Source organism: Ammodytes marinus (genome assembly GCF_949987685.1).
Source record: "Ammodytes marinus genome assembly, chromosome: 14".
NCBI classification, from domain to species: Eukaryota; Metazoa; Chordata; class Actinopteri; order Uranoscopiformes; family Ammodytidae; genus Ammodytes; species Ammodytes marinus.
Window position 1 is genome coordinate 14,085,079 of NC_137218.1, and position 21,813 is coordinate 14,106,891.

General features: G+C 43.2%; 1 protein-coding gene across 3 annotated transcripts in view; it reads left to right on the plus strand.

Moving 5' to 3' along the window:
• Positions 1–3,252: 3,252 nt before the first annotated feature.
• The window catches only part of nbeaa (neurobeachin a), a gene marked incomplete at both ends in the record, with an annotated part of 89,681 nt that continues 71,120 nt past the window's right edge, over positions 3,253–21,813 (plus strand). For all 3 annotated transcript variants that reach the window (XM_080040668.1, XM_080040670.1, XM_080040669.1), the window contains one exon: positions 3,253–3,552. In XM_080040668.1, the coding sequence (XP_079896794.1) occupies positions 3,253–3,552 (300 nt within the window). The remainder of the gene's footprint in view (positions 3,553–21,813) is intronic.

Genomic DNA, 21,813 nt, shown 5'->3' on the forward strand with positions numbered 1-21,813 from the left:
AACTTATCCATGCATTTATCTTTAGTAGACTTGACTACTATAACAGTGTCCTTGCTGGCTTTCCAAAAAAATCTATCAGACAGCTTCAGCTAATTCAGAACGCTGCTGCTCGAGTCCTCACTAGGACCAAAAAAGTGGATCACATTACCCCAGTTCTGAGGTCTTTACACTGGCTTCCTGTCACTCAAAGAATTGATTTCAAAATACTGATGTTGGTTTATAAAGCACTAAATGGTTTAGGGCCAAAATACATTACTGATATGCTGATACGTTATGAACCGTCCAGAGCCCTTAGGTCGTCTGGGACAGGTCTACTTACAGTCCCTAGAGTTAGGACTAAACAAGGAGAAGCAGCTTTTAGTTATTATGCACCAAAAATCTGGAACAAACTCCCAGAAAACTTGAGGTCTGCTGCAACTCTCAGTTCTTTTAAATCGAGTCTGAAGACTTTTTTGTTTCCATTTTAACCTGCAATTTTTATTTTATTTGCTTCTTTTATTCGCTTTTAAATGTTTTATAATGTGTTTTATGTATTCTAATCTTGCCCCTGTAAAGCACTTTGAGTGGCCTTGTGTCTGAATTGAGCTATATAAATAAACTTGCCTTGCCTTGCCTAGCCTTTTAATCAAAAGCTTATTCTCAGTGAATGTTGGCGGAAAGAAACATGATCTGTTCACTGAAGTAATATAATTGTAAATGACTGACAAATTGCATGTAAAGAAAAAGCAAGCTGCTCTGTGTTGTGCAAGATGTGCAATTGCTTTCTCTCCATCACTCTCTCTCTCTTGTAGACAGACGGAACATGGATGGACACACAGGAGTGCATGTGGACATGCACACCTGCACAGATCTCCATGATGACTCACATCTGTCTGTGACAACAGGAAGTTATTATCACTGTCTGAGGTCAGCCCTTTACACATCAACAAGCCTGCTCTCTCAATTGTCCCCACTGGAAGATGGACATTGAGAAGCAGAATAGGCAAGCTAACATCTTTTGATCATCCATTCAATTGTAACAGCTAGTTCACAGTTGCTTGTCTAAACCCATATCTGATGAATCACCAGGAAACAAGCAAAAAAACAAAAAGCTTTTGAAGCCCCAGCACTCTGATCATCAGCCCACACCTCCACACATCTCTACAGCGGTGCACCGGAGCAGAGAGGTAAATAACTGCCTGTCTGTGAGTGAGGCACCTCTGCTGGAGGCGAGGGAGTGGAAAGGGAGAGATGAGAGAGTGAGAGTGAGCGAGCCAAGGAGAACCGCGTTGGGTAATTTTTACCCAATCACCAACCAGATCCCGGTTAAGACCTCTCTTTCTGTTAAAGAAGTCTTTTGTTGAATCATGACAAAGCTGCAGGAGTAAGCCTTTTGTCTGAACACAAAGAGGAGTGTGTTTGTGTGCGTGAGAGGGAGAGAGAGCACTGCCGTTTGTGTGTGTGAGTGTGTGTGTGTGTGTGTGTGTGTGTGTGTGTGTGTGTGTGTGTGTGTGTGTGATAACGTGTTAGTTTAAGAAATTGCTTCTGAGTGCCAGGGAAGTGTTACAGTTGCAAGCATAGTGTGCATTTGACAGTGTGTGCGGGGTCGTCTCACTAGTTTCCTTTTCTACTGAAGATTGGGTTGAGGGGAAAGAAGAAGAAAAATAAAACTAGATGCCCCGGCTCATCTGTGAAATTCTCTAATGATCTCACGTGTGCGCACATGCACGCCGCTGCGCAGTGTTCGAACACGCTCACACTTGCAAGCCAGAAAATGTCAATCCCATGTCACCACCACTTTGTCACCCCTGTCAACAGTCAGCATCTCCAGGCAAGTGAGAAGCGAGACATCCAAAGAGACTGCCGTCCCTGCCTGTATGAAAATACACTCAGACACACACACACACACACACACACACACACACACACACACACACACACACACACACACACACACACACACACACACACACACACACACACACAGACACACGCACAGATACGCACAGACAGAGTGACGAATCGGCCTCTAAAGCCACCTTGCTAATGGAAATCCTAGCCAGCAGATGTGCCCCGGTGGAAGAACACATGGAGTGTGAAACAGGCTTATGTATGCATACAGGTTGTGAACCAGTAGCCATGGTTTGTGCAGCCACGAGGGGATACTGCAGGTGTGTGAGTGAGTTAGTATGTGAATGGGAGGCTCAGATGAGAGCATGACATCAGAACAACTGAAAGGAAAAACAGACGGGACAGTTAAGAATGCAGAACATCGTAGTATCATCCAGGGAGAATGCATGGATACGGCAGCATGTTACTGCAGTCATTTCGGAGTATTATATTCCACTTTAGTGCCTAGAAGAAATAGGAATTACTTTGTGAAACAGAAGGCCTGAATCAGACAAAGAAGAGAGACAGTGAGGTGAGAAGGTGTGTGTGTATAAGAAGGAAAATGTTTGCAAAGAGGTGAAGATGTTGGAGAAAGACGATGAGAGAGTGATCCTGTGATTCTAAACGAGGACACAAAGGGACCAGAGTCAAACAGGGGACAGCAGTAAGTGGGACAGATGGATGACTTCTTCTGCATATATAAACAGCCTCCGTCTGGAAGCTAGACTCCCTAAACTGCATGAACTCCATTTGAATTGCCCCCTAAACAGCACCCACAATATGTCCCACCACTTCTTTTTTTATTGCTACAGTATTTGACTCTTCTTCAGTTTCTCCAGAGCTGTCGGATCATTGAAAACTCACAAGTGCACAGGTGAAAAAATAAATAAAGAGAAAAACAGTGCTGTTCAAGTGGTGCTGTGCTCTGTATGAACCATGGACCTAAAAGAGGTATCAAGCCATGCTTGTTTGCTCCATGTTTTTCTGCTTCAGCGCCCTACCAGAAAGCCCCCCATTTGCGCATGCGTGGCAAGAGCGCGCTGCCGCAGACAGGGGGCGTCAACATGGCGTTGTCTTCTCTACGACCGCACTGACTGCAACCTGCCAATGAGAGGGGGAGAGAGACAGAGAGAGGGCGAAGCGTAGGCTACCATTCTGTCAAAACCTCCATCCTTTTTTGCCAGCCTTATGAATCCCTACACATTTTCAGGAGGATAGGGTGATTTTAGTGGATTTTTTTTATCTTGTTTTTAAACGCCGTTCTCCCTTGTTTTCCCCCCTCCTGCGCAGTGGATGTTTTTTGTGCAGAGGCAGACGCAGCTTGTAGAGCAGGTGTGAGAGACAGCGGCGACCGCTCCTCTCCTCCCTGTTTTCCAAGGGGAAATGTCGAGCGAGAAGCCGGCTTCAGCACCCCCGGGCTCTGCTTCTTCGCTCGCGGACACAGACCCCCATCCTCCGCCGGGCTCCTCCGTGCAGCAGCAGCAGCAGGTCACCGCGGGCGCTGGCTCCGGCGCCACCGGGGAAAGGATGGTGTCTTCAGCCGGCTCTATGGTCCTCCCGGCCGGGGTGATCAACCCCGCCGTCCCGATCAGGAATATCCAGATGAAATTCGCCGTGTTGGTGGGCCTGATCCAGGTCGGAGAGGTTAGCAACAGGGACATCGTGGAGACCGTGCTGAACCTGGTGAGTGGAGAGCAATGTATCGAGCAGTGTAAAACACAGAAAGGCAGCCATAAAGAGCACAGCACAATCACAGAGCCGCTATGTTTTATTTACGATGCTTCACTCCATGGTTGTGTGGCTTTCAGAGGATGATGTCATTTGTTTTTTTCGTTGGATGGATGAAGCCTTTAATTATTTTCTGCGGATAGAAAAGGAAAACATACGAGGCTGTGAGTTGGAGGATAACAGGCTTGACGCTGTATTATTGTAAAACCCAAGAGGAGCTGAATGAAGCATGTGACCCTCACCAAGGCATGGAGGGTAGTCTAATGACCAGCCATTGTTGACTAAATGACCCGTTTGCGGTTGAACAAGGGAAAAGACGTCGGCAGTCACACTGTAATGGAGAGTGCAGGCTATATGCAGGCGATTCTCGTGACCCCGATATGTACCCTGAAGTGATGCATAGGCAGGTTGGTTGTGACTAGTAACGGCGAACGGTCCAAATGTTGCGCACAACGCCGAGACCCAAACGGAATCGATTCGGTTTCCTAAAGTGTGAAATCACGCAGGTATTCACTAACACGCCAACAAAATCAGTCCAACACGGACAAAGGCCGACTAGCATTATGCTATCCATCGCCATATGTTTGTATGAGAATGGCTCAAAATTATGCATAGGCCTATTGTTTGGAGGCAGGGCCCTAGCTGCATCCTGTGCGTAAAGGACTGATGTATAGGTAGCTGTGAAACGGTTGTCAATTTCGCTGTGCTTCAAACAGCGATTGTTTTATTTAGGGATAATATGACCATGTCAAGTCGCCTTCCACATTTACCCCTCCATCGGAGGTTGTGTCGGCGAAGCTGGGCCTACCCATACACAGCAGAGGATTTAATCCAGCCGGCTTTTTTTTGTTTTTCATGACTGGTGTTTCCCGTTACGAAACAGATGAGCAAAATGTACAGCAGCCTGAAAAAGTAATGCGTTAGGAGGATATGGGACGTGTGTGTCGGAGCCTGCCAGGCTGTTTTCTCTCCTCCATGCATCAGGAGATGGCATGTGCTGCATGAGATTACATATCTGCCATGATAAAAAGGGGGTGCTCTGAACATTTCTCAAGGGAAGTGGTAGAATAATGTACCGTAGGCAACAATCATACCCTGATTCCAGTGCAGTGCTCTTTATGACTATTTCAGGGGTTTTCATGTGAAGCCCTGTGGCCTATTTACTTTAGTGGATGCTCGGAGCAGGACAGTCTACAGCTCTGGGCTAAACCATTTCCCTCTCAGTCAGACGCTTTAGCTGTCCGGATTCAGGTCGCCTCTCATCTCCCAATCGATTATTGGTACTACATGGAAGAGCAGGGGGGCTTTGCTGGCTCACTCCGACCTTGTCTCCTTCCCTTACAGAACCCCCCCCCCCCCCCCCCCTCTTGCAAACGCAGATAACCATCCATCCTGTTCCACGGCCTCCTCCTTCACTCTAGAGAGATGCTGCCTGCATAGACCGGCCTGGCAGGGCAACGCCATGCATTTAAAAGCAGGTGGAGAGGGGGAGGAGGAGGGGGAGGAGAGGGGGATGAGAGGGAGGGCGGGGGAGGAGGAGAAGAGAGAGAGTGGAGGAGGATGAGGTGGTAGGATGCTGCAGTGGCTATGTGCTCAGAAATCACCAGCTGATGCAGCGGAAGAGGGAAGGACTCTTGATTTGTCCTCAATCAGATCAAGAGAAAGCTCACTAGAGCGTTCAATTAAAATGTACGTCTTGTTTATATACAAATGTGCTGTGTGTTTAGGTGTTTCTCAATCTTCATTTTGAACACATGGTGTGATGCATTAACACACACAAAGGCCCTGCGACGCACTGACAAAATTACGGCACTGTGTTAGCCATACAAAGCTTTTTCTCACTAAATCCAAGAATTGAACAATCAGTCCTGGTTTGCGAGGCTGCCAATAACTCTAAGCCTGTAAGGGAATTCTGTTGCCCAGCTCCTTAATTAAAAGAGTTGAAACACAAAGAGGTGTGTGGAGGCAGGAACCTCAGCGGTCATGCCTGCTGGTACAATTAGTCCATTGTGACCCAAAAGCTGATCCGTTATCCCAGTCCATGTGGGAGACCACAGCAGCCACATTCACCGTCCACCGAGGCTGTATTGATCAGCTCCCACACTGCGGCTCGGGTGAACAGATGGCTTGTCTGCTGGATCAGATGCTCCCTGTCCCATACGTCATGATGCATGGCCTGTGGTGAGTGGTGAACTGTTCGGAAGTCAAGGAAAAGGAGAGCAAAAAACATGGTCCAAAAAGCTGTCTGTTCTGCTGCCGATAAAGCAGAGTCAGTGTATAAGCACTGCTGCGTGTAATTATTTTGTAATAATGTTCTAACAGTGTATTAAGATGACGTGAAGGTGCACATACAGTACATGCAGTGGACAGGTACAGGAACAAGCATTACGTAGTGTCAGTAGGCTGCTGGCGGCGAGGGTGCTCGGCTATTATCATCAACAAGGCATCACAGTTGTCAAGGCAACACTGCTCTTTGACTGCCTGCAGACGCTAGAACACCTGGTGTTGGACTTCTGTCACACAGTACTCAGCCGCAGCACTTCTGTCTAAATCCTACGTTCTGTCACTGTCTGTCAGTCTCCCATTATGTGAGAACAGTTCTGTGGCTAAGTACAACCAGCATTGCATCGCTGGGAAAAGGTGCACAATCATACAGCTGAACTTTAGTTGGCTCAACCACCCACATGCATGGTTTGAGTACAGTCCTTTGACAAATTAAAGGGAAACCCCATATCAAGTGTTTTACAGCGCTGTAGGTGCTTAAGATTTCTGGATTCTATTGGAGAGATGAACATCACCTTTTTCCAATCGAATGTTTAAGAACAGCGATAGAGGACAACGGTAGTAGCCGTGTGCGTCAGACTCATCACTTGTGGGTTAAAATCTGGTGGCTGTGTGGAGGCCACAGCACATGATTCATTCAAATCATTTTCAAACTTGTCAAACCGATCAGTGTGTCCACCATGGAACTTTTTGTGTTTCTTCTAAAATATCTTAAGGTTTCATGAGATGATGAAAGGAACATGAAGGCAGGGAAACACTAATACTTCAGATGTTCCTAAGATCTTTTTTGTTTGTTGTTTGACTGAATAGTTTTACATTTTCAGGCAGTTAATTGAAAAATATTTGGATAAAATGGGGGCGACAAAATCATTTTTGGTCATTGGAGCCATTTACTGGTTGTGTCACCCCCTTTGGAGGACTCTGCCTTCTTTTCTCTAACTTCTCTGGCAGTTCTGTGGATTGAAACCTCAACTTTTTCTACTTAGTCATTTACTTTCACCTCAGGCAGCCTGTTTCTTTTTTTTGCTCTGACATGTTGTGTTGTTGGATATTGGAGGAAGCCAGGTGAGGAGACATGTCGGTTGACAGCAGGAGAAGGTTGACACATGAACTTTGTATCTCAACTGTACTGTCATATCTGTTCCTTTTTTTATTTTGAAGAATTGCTAGGCACATTTCAAATGCCTCTACAGGCTGTACTGTCAGCCTTGCCTGAGATCTGCACCAGCTGTGCTTATTTATAGGCAGCTTTATCTAGTAGTCGTAATGCTTTTTTTGGGATCAAAAAGGACCGGGGTGTTTGTGTGGCGTAGAAAAAGATTGGTGACACGCTCTCTTCCTCCATTTCTTGTACTTTTTCTTTCCTTCCTCTTTTTTTTCACCCTACATCTTGGTCGGATGCAATATCTTCAGCCAGCGCCAAGCCCCACCTGACCCCCTTCAGTGGACAGTGTTCTTGTCAATGTCCTCAAGCTCCACAATCATTGAGTTCAGTTGATAGTCATACCAAAGACTGTAGGATCAGAGTCAGCACAACACACCAGGTCTGACATACAGTATACACAGACCCTAACAGACTATGTTGGCAAATAAAGACGAGAAAAAGGAAAGGAAGGAAGGAGGGAAAAATTAGGACGGCGTTAGAGAAGAGAAAGTTGCTATGTTTTTTTTTAATCATGTGTTGGACACCGCTTGACCCTCTGTCTTGAATGGGGTACGTCGGCACTGCTGATTTCCAAGCGAATAGGTAACCTTATTTCCAAACATATTTATGCGACATGCTGTTTTGCCCCGAGGTTATATGAAACGTCCGTGGCGCAGAATTCTGTTTTAATTGAACAGTTTTTTTCAAGTTTGCCCTGTGGCTTCGCGCCCAGGGCAGAGGCTAACCGTTTACCCGCAGCACTGTAATCTGCTGCTTGCACCTCGGCCATGCAGGTGAATAACAATGCGCTCAGCATAGCCATGCACATGACTGTCAAAAACAAGCATCCCACTAATAGACTTAAAAAGTCCAAAAATAGTAATTTGTGGCCATGCTAGTGTGTATATATGATTGTCAATGGCTTTTGTATAAAAACAATTGACTTTTATTCATCTGCAGTTTTTTTAGCTTATTTTTTTTAAAGTTGATGGGCATAACGTGCAGTGATTAGTTTCCCAGCAAATGTGTGCATACAGAGGTTACACTATTTTATTGTCAAGTGAACTGTGGTGGAGGTTTTGAATTATTGCCATTGGCTAATGAGACCAGATGACAGGCTCTATGTCTCACTCGCTCAACATCAGCGTTTCAGAAACTAGGACCACTTCACTCATATATCTGACACTATTCAAAGAGGATATTGCTTCTTTCACCATCATGTTCTTGTGTTGCTTAGTGACTCAACTGCTTTGATGACATGGATACAGCAGTGGTTCCTGCTGTATCCATGCCTCAGGCTAACACTGCAGCAAAGAGGAGCACATTGTCTGGAGAAAGCCTGACATTTCACCAGAACAATGTCTGAAAGAGGGAGGATGCACATTTAGTTTGTCCTGTTTTGCAGCCCACTAAGAGAGGATGTTTTATTTTTGGGGAAAGCTTAGCTGCCATAATGCAGCAGTAAAGCATAGTCGGTCAGTGCCTTGGGGCTACAGCCAGGGAGAGACGTTAGCTCACGGGGACAACTGTGCCGGTGCTGACCCAGGCAACAATAAAACGAGTCAAAGTGTTTTTATGTTGGGTGACCTGCCCTTAAACTGCACTGAAAACAAACACTCAAAGCCTGTCTCTCTCTCTCTCCTTCACACGCACACACACACACACACACACACACACACACACACACACACACACACACACACACACACACACACACACACACACACACACACACACACACACACACACACACACACACACACACACACACACACACACACACACACACACACACACACACACACACACACACACACACACACACACACATATATTCTACATACGTACACACATGCTGTCTAAGAGGTGGCGGACAGAGGGTGTGGCTTCCACTGCAAGGTCATGAATGACTTTGCTATCTGTCACACAGCTGGGTTTTCCTGACCCCTGCATGGACCAGAGAGAGAGAGAGAGAGACACAGAGAGAGAGAGAGAGTTACTGTAGAGGGACTGATAGACTGAGCAGGAGTGTAAGCTGAAGGGAGATAAATGAAGGAAGGATTCAGAGTTTCAGTGGGAAAATTGAAAAAGTCTGTGATTGTCCTTCAGGAGCTATTTTCTTCTTGAGTGTGTGTAGCATAGGTCGAGCGGTATACACTGTTCTGTGGGGGTCTGATGAGATCCGGCCCCCCATGTGGAGTCTCATCACGCTGTGTGTATCACTGCTCCCCCCTCCCCACCCTTGCCCTAATGATAGAGGAGTGAAACAGTAGGGTTACCATGGCCCTCAGCAAGATGGACACTTTTTTTTTGGGTAAAGCAAATAGCCTGTTAGGGATACCTTGACAATTTGACTTTTTAATTGGTCGTTCTTCTTCATCAGTCACATGTCACATTGTGGGGAAGAAAGCCTCCACTGGCTCGTTAGCACGGTAAGTGTCCCTCTGCGAAAAGCGAGGGCGTCACTTAGCCCTGAGGCATGCTGGACAACATTTTGGAACCGTTTCCCACTCTGTGACGAATATGTGGTGACAGAAAAAGAACCAATTTCAAAATCTAGACATTAAGTTGGTCCCTAAACGAACCGCTGTTGCTCCCGAATCCTCTCGCTCTCAAGCTTTTCCACGAGGATCTGTCCCAGAGAACCAAATTTATCTTTTTAAGTTCTAAAGCTTCCTGGTTTTATTACAACTGAATTTCTTTTAAAGTCTTTCTTTGCTTAAATAATATGATATGTGTTCAAGTCTAACTGCTCTGATCTGTATGTGTGTGAGAGTGTGAGGTGTTAAGCAATAAGCACCCAGCAGGCTAAACCATTCACCTCCTGCTTGTCTCAGAGGGCCTCAATCCTGCTCCACTTCTCCAAATTCCTCCTCATCCTCCTCATTGGCTGCTTTTCTCCCAAAGGATAAGCCATGTCAGATTCTGGGCTAGGGGGGAACCTTTTGGGAACGGGCTGGCAAAAAAAACATCCCACCCCTCGCTTAACGACACCTTTTTGTCACTTTGCACATCCATCTCTCCAACCCTCCCTTCGTAATCTTGTCTCTCGCTCCCTGGTCGAGGGCAAGCGGACGGTGGATTGAATGTTGGATGATCCCTATTGTGAGGAGGTAATGGAGCTGTCTGCAGTGCCGTTCCCCTCTGGTTCCCCCTCCACTCATCTTTGCCAAATGTTGAGCCATATACGAAAGCCTGGAGCAGGGAGGCCTTTTGATGTTAATGTGTCTGCCATCTTTTTGTTACCTATACTGTAGCAGTGCTTTTGTATGACATGACAAAAATAACTTGGGTGTAGTAGAGGGGAGTGGAGATGGGATGAGGAAGAATCTTAAGTACAGTATTTCATTTCCAGGATTCTTGCATATTTCTGAAGGCATGCGACTGAATTAATTAAATGAATAGTAGGACTGAGTAAAAGTAGCTGCAATCGTCATATAAAGATAATGTATTATGTTTTTGACCACTTGTAACCACACTGTAGTAATCCAGGTTGTGTTGACGCAGAAACCGTCATCTGATGTCAGAAGTCTCCTATACATAAATTGCACTGATGCTATAAGAGTATGATTAATGACCTGAACATGCATTTTTACATGCAGACATTTACAACCATGTTTGCTATATTCTTCAGGGCTCATTATAAATCATAATTGGTTTTCGAATTATACTCATTGGTTCAGTTTTTATTGTTTATTGTATTTTCTACATAAGTTTAAACTGTTCCAGCCTTCTGCTGAAAGATGAAACTGGTGAACACAGTTAAGGGTCCCTTGTGGTCACTTTGACTGATCAGAATATTCTTCAAATAATACAAATTTAAGGATTCAAATTCAAAAGAGTGCTTCAGTGATTAGAAAGATTCTTAACAATAAATTGGAAACAGGATATTTCAACCAGACATTTTTAATATTCATGTATTTTTCATATCTCCCAAGGGTTTAGACCAAAATTAATGAATAATTGCTCTGCATTGTTCTTTTAAATAAGAAAAACTAAAATATGTACTGTATGTATACGGTCATCAAAAACAAATTGGCTACAACCCAAACGTGTGTCTGTGGAACATGTTCACGTCATCTAACGGTTATATGAAGTTTCTATTTGCGTTTGTAAAACTGTTAACAGCTGGTCATTGTTATTTTAAGTCGATAAATAACTTAAACTAAATTGTTTATCAAAGTGTCTTTTGTAATACATTTCTGTTATTTTACAAGCCTTTGTGAATAATTCATTCATGCATATATTCATACGCAGGTTACAGGATGTTCAATTATTCTGGTTTTGTCCCTATATGCTCCTCGTTAACCCACTATTGTGTCTGTCTGGTTCATGCTATTGTGTCTAGGTCTTTGGCGTGTGTTGTTTTTTTTTTCTTTCTAAAATATGTGCAGTGTGTGAGTGTGTTTTTGATGGAAGGAGGAGGGGATGGGCTGTTTGTGGGTGTCATTTCTATGGAACTTTCAAACAGCACATTTTGGATAAAATATTCAGTTGAAACATGGTTTTGTTTCTATGTGTGCATCCACTTTTGCATGCATGTGTGTGTTTTTCAGTCTGGCGCTCCAGCAATGCGCTAATCTTCACGTTATAACAAGCTGCTTTGTTCTCATTACCTGGTGTTTGTGCGCTGGTGAGTTTCTGCCCCCAACATCCCAGAGTGTTGATAAATGAGTGTTTCTACAAACCCTTTGCTTTGGTCTCCTACACCCTCATCTGCACGTCGTCTCTGGCAGCACGCACGTACACTGACACTCCCAACAAGCACAGATGCACACACTAAAATACACACACTGCTCCAGTCTCTTCCTTCTTGTAAGCCCACATCATTGCCTGGCAGGGGTGATTTTATATTCATGCTGGCCTACTTCGCCTTCTCCCTGGGCTCCTCTCTCTCTCTCTCTCTCTCTCTCTCTCTCTCTCTCTCTCTCTCTCTCTCTCTCTCTCTCTCACACACACACACAGACACACACAGACACACACAGACAGACACACAGACACACACAGACAGACACACACACACACACACACACACACACATCTGCTTTACTGTGAAGTAAAGCTAACTGTGTAGCTATTCATCATGTTGCTTACTGCAGTGGCCGAAGGTTGATTATAGCAAACTTTGTAGTGTGTGTGTGTGTGGCTTTTAGTATTCAAGAACTACTCCTTATGATATTTCAAATGTCTGACACCTAGCATCTCCCTGCTATGCCCACACATCCCCTGCGGCATTAAAAACAGTGTCAGTAGTTGCAACAAGTCATTTAACACCACATCAGACTGGTTACTTACTTATGTTCTACTGTAGTTTCTTATTATTTCCAGTGCAGCATCAGGACTGCATGTTTTCCCCATGAAATAGACTTTGACCAGTGAATTCAGCTACAATCCCTAAAGGATTTCATCTAATAAATCCACTTCAGCAAACACACAGAGCTCCGGATGACGGTGAGGGTTAAACCAGGATTTTTTAAAAAGGTTTGTGACAGATTAAAAAAAAAAAGGTTTGAGACAGATTTTTAATAGTTTTTTTACAAGACGGCACAGTTTTATAAGAGAGACACCTTGGTAATATTTTGTGCACTCCAAAGAGAAATAGTTCAATAGACCAGAGAGTGGGACACAGTATTTCCCTTTTTTATTGTGTTCCTTTTCTGCGGTTGTGATACAGTATTGGCTTTGGCACACACAATAATGTCAGGTCTATGTGCTGTGGGCCATGTCAGTGAGGGAAATAAGCACAGCATCTTAATTTGTGTGCAGCACTGTGGCTTTATTCAACATAACGTTCTGGTGTGAGGGCTGACTTTCTAGTCGGTTGTGTGTCAACCACTATATGCTACATCTTCACCTCTTGCTAAATAGGGAAACATGTCACCAAAGCAAAGGTCAAATAAACCAAGAGGATCACAGCATGTCAGGCAATGGTAGTGGCAACCAGGAGCACTTAGTTGAAGGCTGAACTGTTAAATATATGTACGTTGAACATGATCAAGTATTACAGTGCTATAAGGATATATGTTTACCATGTAAACTATCTTAGTTTAAAGTGCAAGCATACTGGTATTTGAAAATGAGCAATAAGCCCAAAGTCCAGCCTAGGTTAATGGGAAAATAATTTGCTTTCCATGGATTTATTCAGTAGTATTTTAAGACGCATTGAAACGATGACCTAATGATTGTGATAGAGGACAATTCAGAGAAATAAGAGGTATTACAAAGTATTGTTAATGGGACACGAATATCTCGACCAAATTTCTATGAAAATCCATCCAATTGGGAGAGCTGAATCATTTCAATCAAAACCACAAGAGGAAAAATCAGGGGATCATTAAAATGAATCCTCTGGTTACCATGGATATATGTTTTAAATTGCATGGCTATATCCATTGACTAGATCGAATAGATACTGTGTTTCAGTCTAGAACAAAGCTGTGGTGCAGCCAACAGATAAGCAAACTGACGTTGCCCTAAAAGCCACGCCATTAGTGTAGTAAAAATTAAAAACACACACTAAAATAAGTTTTGGAAAAGATAGCCATTTTGTACTGATTTTAAGTGAATAAATACATCAAATTAAATGCAACATAATTCACTCTAATCAACATATTTACCGCTCTACCTGGAGAATTGATGCCAAAAATGATACAGAAGCAATCATGCATTTGACAGCATGGGATGAGATCATGGTTAAATGTTTTAAATTATTACTATAAGGATAAATGAAAAATGAACAGAAAGGAGATAATGGAATAATATACAGATTAGACTCATCCAATATGTTATATCTACACAGGTCTCAGTACAGCGAAAGGATTAATGCTCCTCCTGCAGCGTGCCAGATCCCCCCCTCCTGTGAGGACTTTCACACTCAGAAATGATGGTGTGAACGATTGGAGGTAGATAGAGGTGGAGAAAGAGCATTTTGCAGCCAACACCTGGCAGTGACTCACTTTGTTACTCTCCTGCCTCCTCTCCACCTCGACCACCCGCTCCCTCCATCACCCTGGTTCCAGGAAAACTATTAGGCTAGAATACAGGATTTTAATGCAGAGGCAAACGTTTATAATCAAGATAATGTATGGATCCAAAATGGGGGTGCTGCTTAGAGTATGTGTTTTTCATCTCACCATATGGGTCACAGCAGGTAAATATTTACTCCTTACCAGTTACACAATGAACTGAATAATAGTTTGACTAATTTGCCGGATCAGGCACACTTCTTATTTCTATATATTTTTATTTTTTACTCTATACCATCTGACATTATTGTGTTTCTCGCCAGAGGGACTGGAATTGCACAGGGATTTATTGTTTGCCTCCTAACTTAATATTTATGATTTATGAACTGTCTTTTATTTGTTTTTCAGAACTCACTCATCCTCCTACCCCATCCCCAAGGTCATTCCTCCTCCTAATATTATTTTAGACTTTGCAAATGCACTTTTTTTGTCGTCTTAAACGTAAATGGAATGGTCAGTTTAGCTACCGTAACTTCCTGTCATTGACTGCAGTTCGCAGTCCCTTCCCTTGTCCCCACGTCACCACATTAATGCACTGCGGTCTTCAAGCAGCAAGTTATCTAGCATCATCTCAGATAAGTAAGTGTGATAAAACATGATAAAAACCATCAAAACAGACATTGGGAAGGATTTTTTACCTGCTCTGCCATTGTAGGCGCATAAAAATTCACCAATCTATCGCTCTGCGCGTGCACCGGCAGTGAGACGGGTGCCGGTTTGTAGCGTTCTCTCTTCTGATTGGATATCAGTTTCGGGATCCCTGAAAAGTTTATTTGCCGTTTACATGCAGAGCGAGTGACTGAGAGATCAGCATTATGAAACGCGCACACTATGTAAGTGATCATTGTATGAATAAAGAGCGATTTAACACTTATATTAACATAAATAAATCGCTTACTTCACCTTTTAATCTTGAATTCCTTCCGATACTGAATGTTTATTTTGTTTTCCAAGTAATTGGCCTTCTTGATGAAGAGTTTGAAGAGCTCTCAGTGGTGTGGTGGGTGCGTGTCTACAGAGGGCTGTGGTATTTGACAATGGATTTTGTGTTGATATGACCTTCTGAGAGGAAATTGTTTCTCTTTTTGTGATTGAATGTGACATTTGACATCCTCATCTTGGCAGCCTGTTGGAGCTTTGCACTTAAGATGTGTAAATGCAAGTACATTGTGATATAATACTATTGGAGTAATTTGCATTATTTCCACATTTTAATATTACCTCAATTGAAATTAGACTGGAAGTAGTGTTGGTATAACATATTGGCCAAATGAACAGCTGCTGCACTGGGCCACTTAGCTCTGATGACCTCGCTGGCTCGGTTAGCTTATGAAAATGAAACATCTTGTGAAGCTGGTACACTTACAGCTGTGTAGCACAGGAAAACCTTGACAGAGAAGCAGCTGAATCCAACAGCTCACTGGAAGCTGTTTAAGAAAAACATAGAGAACCAAGTTTTTATTTGGCATTTTGGACATTTGTGTTTCTTCTCAAAATTGGATTATCTGGATGTCTGACTGGATTTGCTTTTGTCTTGTGTGTGTATGTGTGGTCTTTTTGCACAGCAGAAATCATACTCCACTAACCCTTTCAACCCTACTTTAGATGCGTGTGTGTGTGTTTGTGTGTGTGCGTGCGCGTGTGTGTGTAATTCCCAACCCCGTCTTATGATGATGGATTACTGGGGACTCATTGGAGCTGCTTTGCTGCCTCTCTTATCCTGCATCAGCTGTGGCTCAATGGAACAGTGCTCCATTGTTTCAGCGGATGTGGACTGCGTGCACACTTGTGTGTGCGCGCGTGTGTGTGTGTGTGCGCGTGCGTGTGTACCTGTCTTTACACATATAATAATAATAATAATTGATAGGTTTTATATAGCGCTTTATTGCCTAGGCACTCAAAGACGCTTTTACAGGGTTCCTGGTTCAATTCGTTCACACACAGTCATACCGGTGGTGGTAAACTACGAGAGTAGCCACAGCTGCCCTGGGGCAGACTGACGGAAGCGTGGCTGCCATTCAGCGCCAACGGCCCCTCCGACCACCACCTCAAACATACAGCAGTCATATGCATTCACTATCTGCTACAGCGCACACACACTCGACCAAACCAACCAAACAAACAGATTAGTGATCATGAATTGCCACCAGCCTGGCCTTAGTCAGGTCTGCAGGGGCTTATCTGCTGACCTTTGATTTGGCATCAGCTAGTCTACACCTGCCCCATCACACACACAGACAGACAATAGGATGCATTCACAGAAAATTACTTTCCTCATTCATGAATGATTTGAGAAACAAAAACAATTGTATGTATTTTACATTCAGTAGATCAAATGATCATCCAATGACACACACGACGTGATACAATGGATAAACACAGTCATTCCCTGTAGGTGCATAGAAAGAAAAAGTGCTTCATAGTGCCTTGTAAGTCTCAGTTACCCTCCCTCATCTCTGCTTTTATCTCTGATGAAGCCCTGCGAGGTATAGAGGCAACATGCAGGATGCCCTCTAGGACTTCACTTCCTGTCAGCTTCTTTTTGAAATGAGCATCATTTGAGTGGAGTCTGTGAGACAAGGCGTGAAGGCCTTGTTAAAGTACCGAATCCCAGGCCTGGAGACCTTCCTACCAAGGCTCCCTGTGACATAACGCACACGGATGCCCTCGTTACTGCCTGTCTTGAAGGGAAAAATAATGAAAAGAGAAGGAAAACAATTGAGTTGCCTCTTGTCCCTTTGATCCAAGTAGAAGCCGGGGAGAGAATAACACAGTAACCACCTGCACCATACAACCTTTTGCTTTCTTTCTCCTCTGGTAGAATTCAACCGCACCCTGCGTTTTGCTCTTTTTGCTCTTTCTTTACTTCTTCTTCTCTGCACCGCGGCACCTTTTCTCTCCTGTGGACATCTTTGTCCCCTAGTTGGAGAAGCTGCCCATTGTCCTCTTTTTTCTATTAAACCATAGATCTATGAGGTTTTAATACATACCTCATAATAGTCCCTCTGTAAGGCCATTGCATTTCCACCACAGGGGGTTAGGTGTTTGCTCGTTACCATAGCTTTGGCTCTATGACTGTAATGGATGGAACTGTTATGTAACATACACCTTCAGTTGATCAGTTTTATTTAATGTTGTGAAGGTTTTTTTTCTCCTTTTATAAGTCAACGAAGTTTGGCTTTCCACAGATAAGAGTGTTGCGATTGTGATGTGTTGAATTTTGATGTGTTTTGGGGCGACTGTGGCTCAGTTGGTAGAGCGGGTCGGCTGATGATCAAAGGGTTGGAGGTTCGATCCCCGCCCTGCCAACTGTGTCATAGTTGTTGTGTGCTTGGGCAAGACACTTCACCCACCTTGCCTCGTGTGAATGTCGATAGTTAGCCTGCTATCGGTGTATGAATGTGTGTGTGAATGGTAACGTGTAAATGGGAACAGGTCTCCCTTGCAAAAGAGTCTTCGGACTCAATGGGATATACCTGTATAAATAAAGGTAAAAAAAAAAAAAAAACCATAGCGATTGCCACCACTGATGACCTTTGCTTTTATATGTTTATTCCACCTTATTAAGCCTGTGTATTCCTTCTCTAATGCTTTTCCTTTTCCCCCGCGCAGGATCCAGCCTCCACTGGATGAACTGCGTAAACTCAATTGAAAAGGCATATAGCTTGAATTGGTATTGTGTTGTATAAAGAAGGATGGAAATTTATTCATGAGAAAAAGTGCGGTGGATTATTATTTTTAGCTGGGAGGCATGGTTCTAAGCAATTCCCCTATACACCCTTAGTCTCAAACACATACTCTCTGTCATTAAATTGAAATGCTAAATTGCTTTTTTGAGGGGATATACACGGAATTTCAATTCAAAATCTTTAACCCCATGGTTGAAAGATGGCAGTAGATGGCTTTTAATGGCAGTCACTCAAAACCCACCTCCCCACTAACACCTAATAAATTCAGTTCATTGGCTCACTCACTGACATTGTTTTTGATATACTTCTAACACAGACTCAAAAATAAGCTTCTTGATGTAGATCAAAATGACTATACAACTTTGTTCCCCTTTGTTTCATTTGTAGTTCACTCGACACTATAAAAGATTACAGCCTGTTATTTTTCTTAATTTCTTTTGACCACCTTTTATACTGCAATATTTCCTTCCAAACTGTCCCATATGATGCTAATTCAAATCCCAATAATATAGGGATAACTATGCAGATGTTCTGAAGCATCATCTAGTTTGGTAATTGTTAAAAGTGTTGCATATCTATAAACAATGTGTTTGTGTGAGAGAGTGTTATGAGTGCTGCTCCGTCATACAATTTTTTTTTTTATTTGTTTGCCAATTGCATGTGACTAGACTTATTGCTAGATTTCCGTTACTAATCCTCTTTGGCCAATCAGGTGGCAGACATTTTAAACTGCAGTTGGATTGAAGTCACTGTTGCGATCACTTTGCTGCAATCCTCTGTCCCTTTTTTAGTGTGTATGTGTGCACGCGTATGTGTCTCTGACCTGGATTCTGTTCTGAGAATACAACAACCACACACAGTATTATGGCTCCTACAAACAGCGGCACTCTCACGGCTTTAAAGTCATATTTTGCTGCCACAGACTTTGTGGTCCTTGAACATATCGACCCCCTCTTGATGTAGCAATTAGCACAGTTGCAGTTTCAGATGCGGTCTGTCGATGCATTCTGCAGCCTTTTGCAGCCTTTTGCAGCTTTAGTGAAGGCTTTACCACACTAGCTTCTCTGTGTATCTGTGAGCAGAGAGAGAAAGAACAGGAGCTGTCCAATGTGCTGAAAAGAGCCTGTCCGCTCTGTTTATCTGTCATTTCCCTCTGCTTACATTCACATCCATTCCTTTCTTCCCCCGTTTTTGCCCACGTCTGACCTCACTTTCCTGGTCCCGTCTCCCTTTGCTGTTCCCCTGTTTTCTTCTTCTTCTTTTCGTGAGCTCTTTTTTTTAGAGATCCTTTGCCTCCCATTCCAGTAAACACATTTAAAAAAAAATATGAAATATACAGTATGCTAATGAAATGGTGCCTCATTATTATTATTGGATTATTTTTGGATGATTGCACATATCCCTCCAGCTCTCTTGCTCTTCCATTATCTCCAAACATTCGGTCGTTCATGTGAGCTACTGCTGCTGTTGAGAGCCTGTGTGAGTGTGTCGGTGACGAAACCAAGTCAGACAGAGTGTAAGTGCGAATGACTCAGACAAGAGTTTTTGCAATGAATTGTTTAAAAGGCTGCCTGCTGCCCTTTTTGAGTGTTGAGTATGTCTGAGTGTGTATTTTGGCTAAATTTGTCAAGTGTTGCAAGTGTTTGGTGTGTGCATTTTTTCTGCATGTGTGTGTGTGTGTGTGTATAGCCTGCACTTCATAAGCTTTGTGACACATGGTTGAGGCTCGAAGAGTCACAAAACTGGTCTACATTCAACTGGAGACTTTTCTAGAAGCTTTCATAGAGACAGATCTCGGCCGGTATACTGTTTTATCGCTCCCTATCTCACGCCTTCTTTTATGTTGCTCTTCTTTGGTTTCTGGAATTGTTAATAGAAGCTGACAGCCAATACATGGGGACACTCAAAAGCTTTGCTTTCCTTTTGATGTATGTGCAGAGGCAAAATTGTGGAAAAATGCTCAGGGTACAGCTCTTGGCACCAGGAACACAAATGTCTGTTTTCATGGAACTGTAAAGCGTACACTTATTTGCCTAATTGGACGTAGCAGTTGCTTGATTGGAATTTGACACTTTCCCCGCATCAAGCCGGTCTCATGACCTGATTGGAAGCGAGTCTTCGTTTTGCCCAGTGGACCACAATGTTTATGCATGACTCTTCCCCTATTTGACAAATTAAGCCGTGACATGGTGCAGTCCCAAATAGCCAATTTATTTCCCTCCAGTGCATTATGGCTCATACAAAAAAATGTTTAGCACATCATCTGGCTCTGTTTCACATCAGATGCTCAATATAGAAAATGCTCACAGATGCACATTTGCAGAACTACTTTTTCTTGTATCTTTTAATGAATGTATCATTGCAAACTACACATAATCATGCATTCTAATTTCTATAGCGTTTTTTTTTTTATTTTCACTATAGTTGGTTGTTTCAAAATATGTCTTATTAAAAGAAAATTAATAATGCAAATCCAAGTGTACAGTGGAGAAACACTCTAAATCAGACCTTTGCCCAAATTTATTTTCTGCCTTTTTCGGCTTTATTGGCTCTGAGAGAGAATCGTGATGGGTTGACAACAGTGTTGCTGCATAGAGCTGTGTGCATGTGTATGTGGCTGTCGTTTTTAGCTCACAATGATTTGCCATCTGCATAGTCCTGCTGGGAATTTCACTGTACAAGATGCCACGTGAATGTTGCATGGCTTGCTCTATTTTCCTGTTGGCTGTTTGAAACTCGCAGAGTGTTTTTTGTCTTTCAGATGGTGGAGAATACAAGTTTAGTTTAAGATGGAAGATGAGAGTAGGTGTTAGACAGAGCCATCAGCCTCAGTGCAATCATTGAGAGTGGTTGAAGATCTGTCAGTTTCCCATGATCCATTAGCACTTTCTTACACATATAGTGCTATAGGGTCTTTCCAGATATTCTCAATTATATTGAGGTCTGGACTTTGACTGGGCCATTCTAACACATGACTATGCTTTGATTTGAACCATTCCATAGTAGATCTGGCTGTATATTTAGGGTATTTAACCTTCTGGAAGGTGAACCTACACCCAGTCTCAAGTCAGTTGCAGACTCTAACAGGTTGTGTGCCCTGTATTTGGCTCCATCCTTCTTCCCATCAACTCTGACCAGCTTCCCTGTCCCTGCTGAAGAACAGGACCCCAACAGTATGATGCTGCCACCACCATGTTTTCACGGTGGGGATGGTGTGTTCAGGATGACAGTGTTAGTTTTGGCCTGAATGCAAAATGCAATGTGTGGCGGAAACTAACACTGCACATCACCCTATACACACCATCCTCACTGTGAAACATGGTGGTGGAAGCATCATGCGTTGGGGATGCTTTTCTTCAGCAGGTACAGGGAAGCTGTTTAGAGTTGATGGGAAGATGGATGGAGCCAAATACAGGACAGAAAACCTGTCAGAGTCTGCAAAAGACTTGAGACTGGGGTGGAGGTTCACCTTCCAGAGGGACAACTAGCCTAAAAATACAGCCAGATCTACTATGGAATGGTTTAAATCAAAGCATAGTCATGTGTTAGAATGGCCAAGTCAAAGTCCAGACCTCAATATAATTGAGAATCTCTGGAAAGACTTGAAAATTGCTGTTCACAGACGCTCTCCATCCAATCTGATGCTAAATCTGAAGCTCAAGCTATTTTTTAAAGAAGAATGGGCAAAAATGTCAGTCTGTAGATGTGCAAAGCTGGTGGAGACATACCCCAAATAGATTTGCAGCTGTAATTGCAGTGATAGGTGGTTCTACAAAGCATTGACTCAGGGGGCTGAATACTTTTGCACGCCACACTTTTCAGTTTTTTATTTATAAATTTTTCATGTTTCATTTTCATTCCACTTCACAATTATGCGCCACTTTGTGTTGGTCTATCACATAAAATCCCAATAAAATAAATGTACGTGTGTGGTTATAACGTGAATAAATGTCGAAAATTTCAAGAGGTATGAATACTTTTGCAAGGCACTGTATCTATACATAACCACCCTTATATCCCTAGTGTGAATTTTCGCAGTGTGTTATTCTCTTAGTGGTTCCTAACGCTGCTGTGA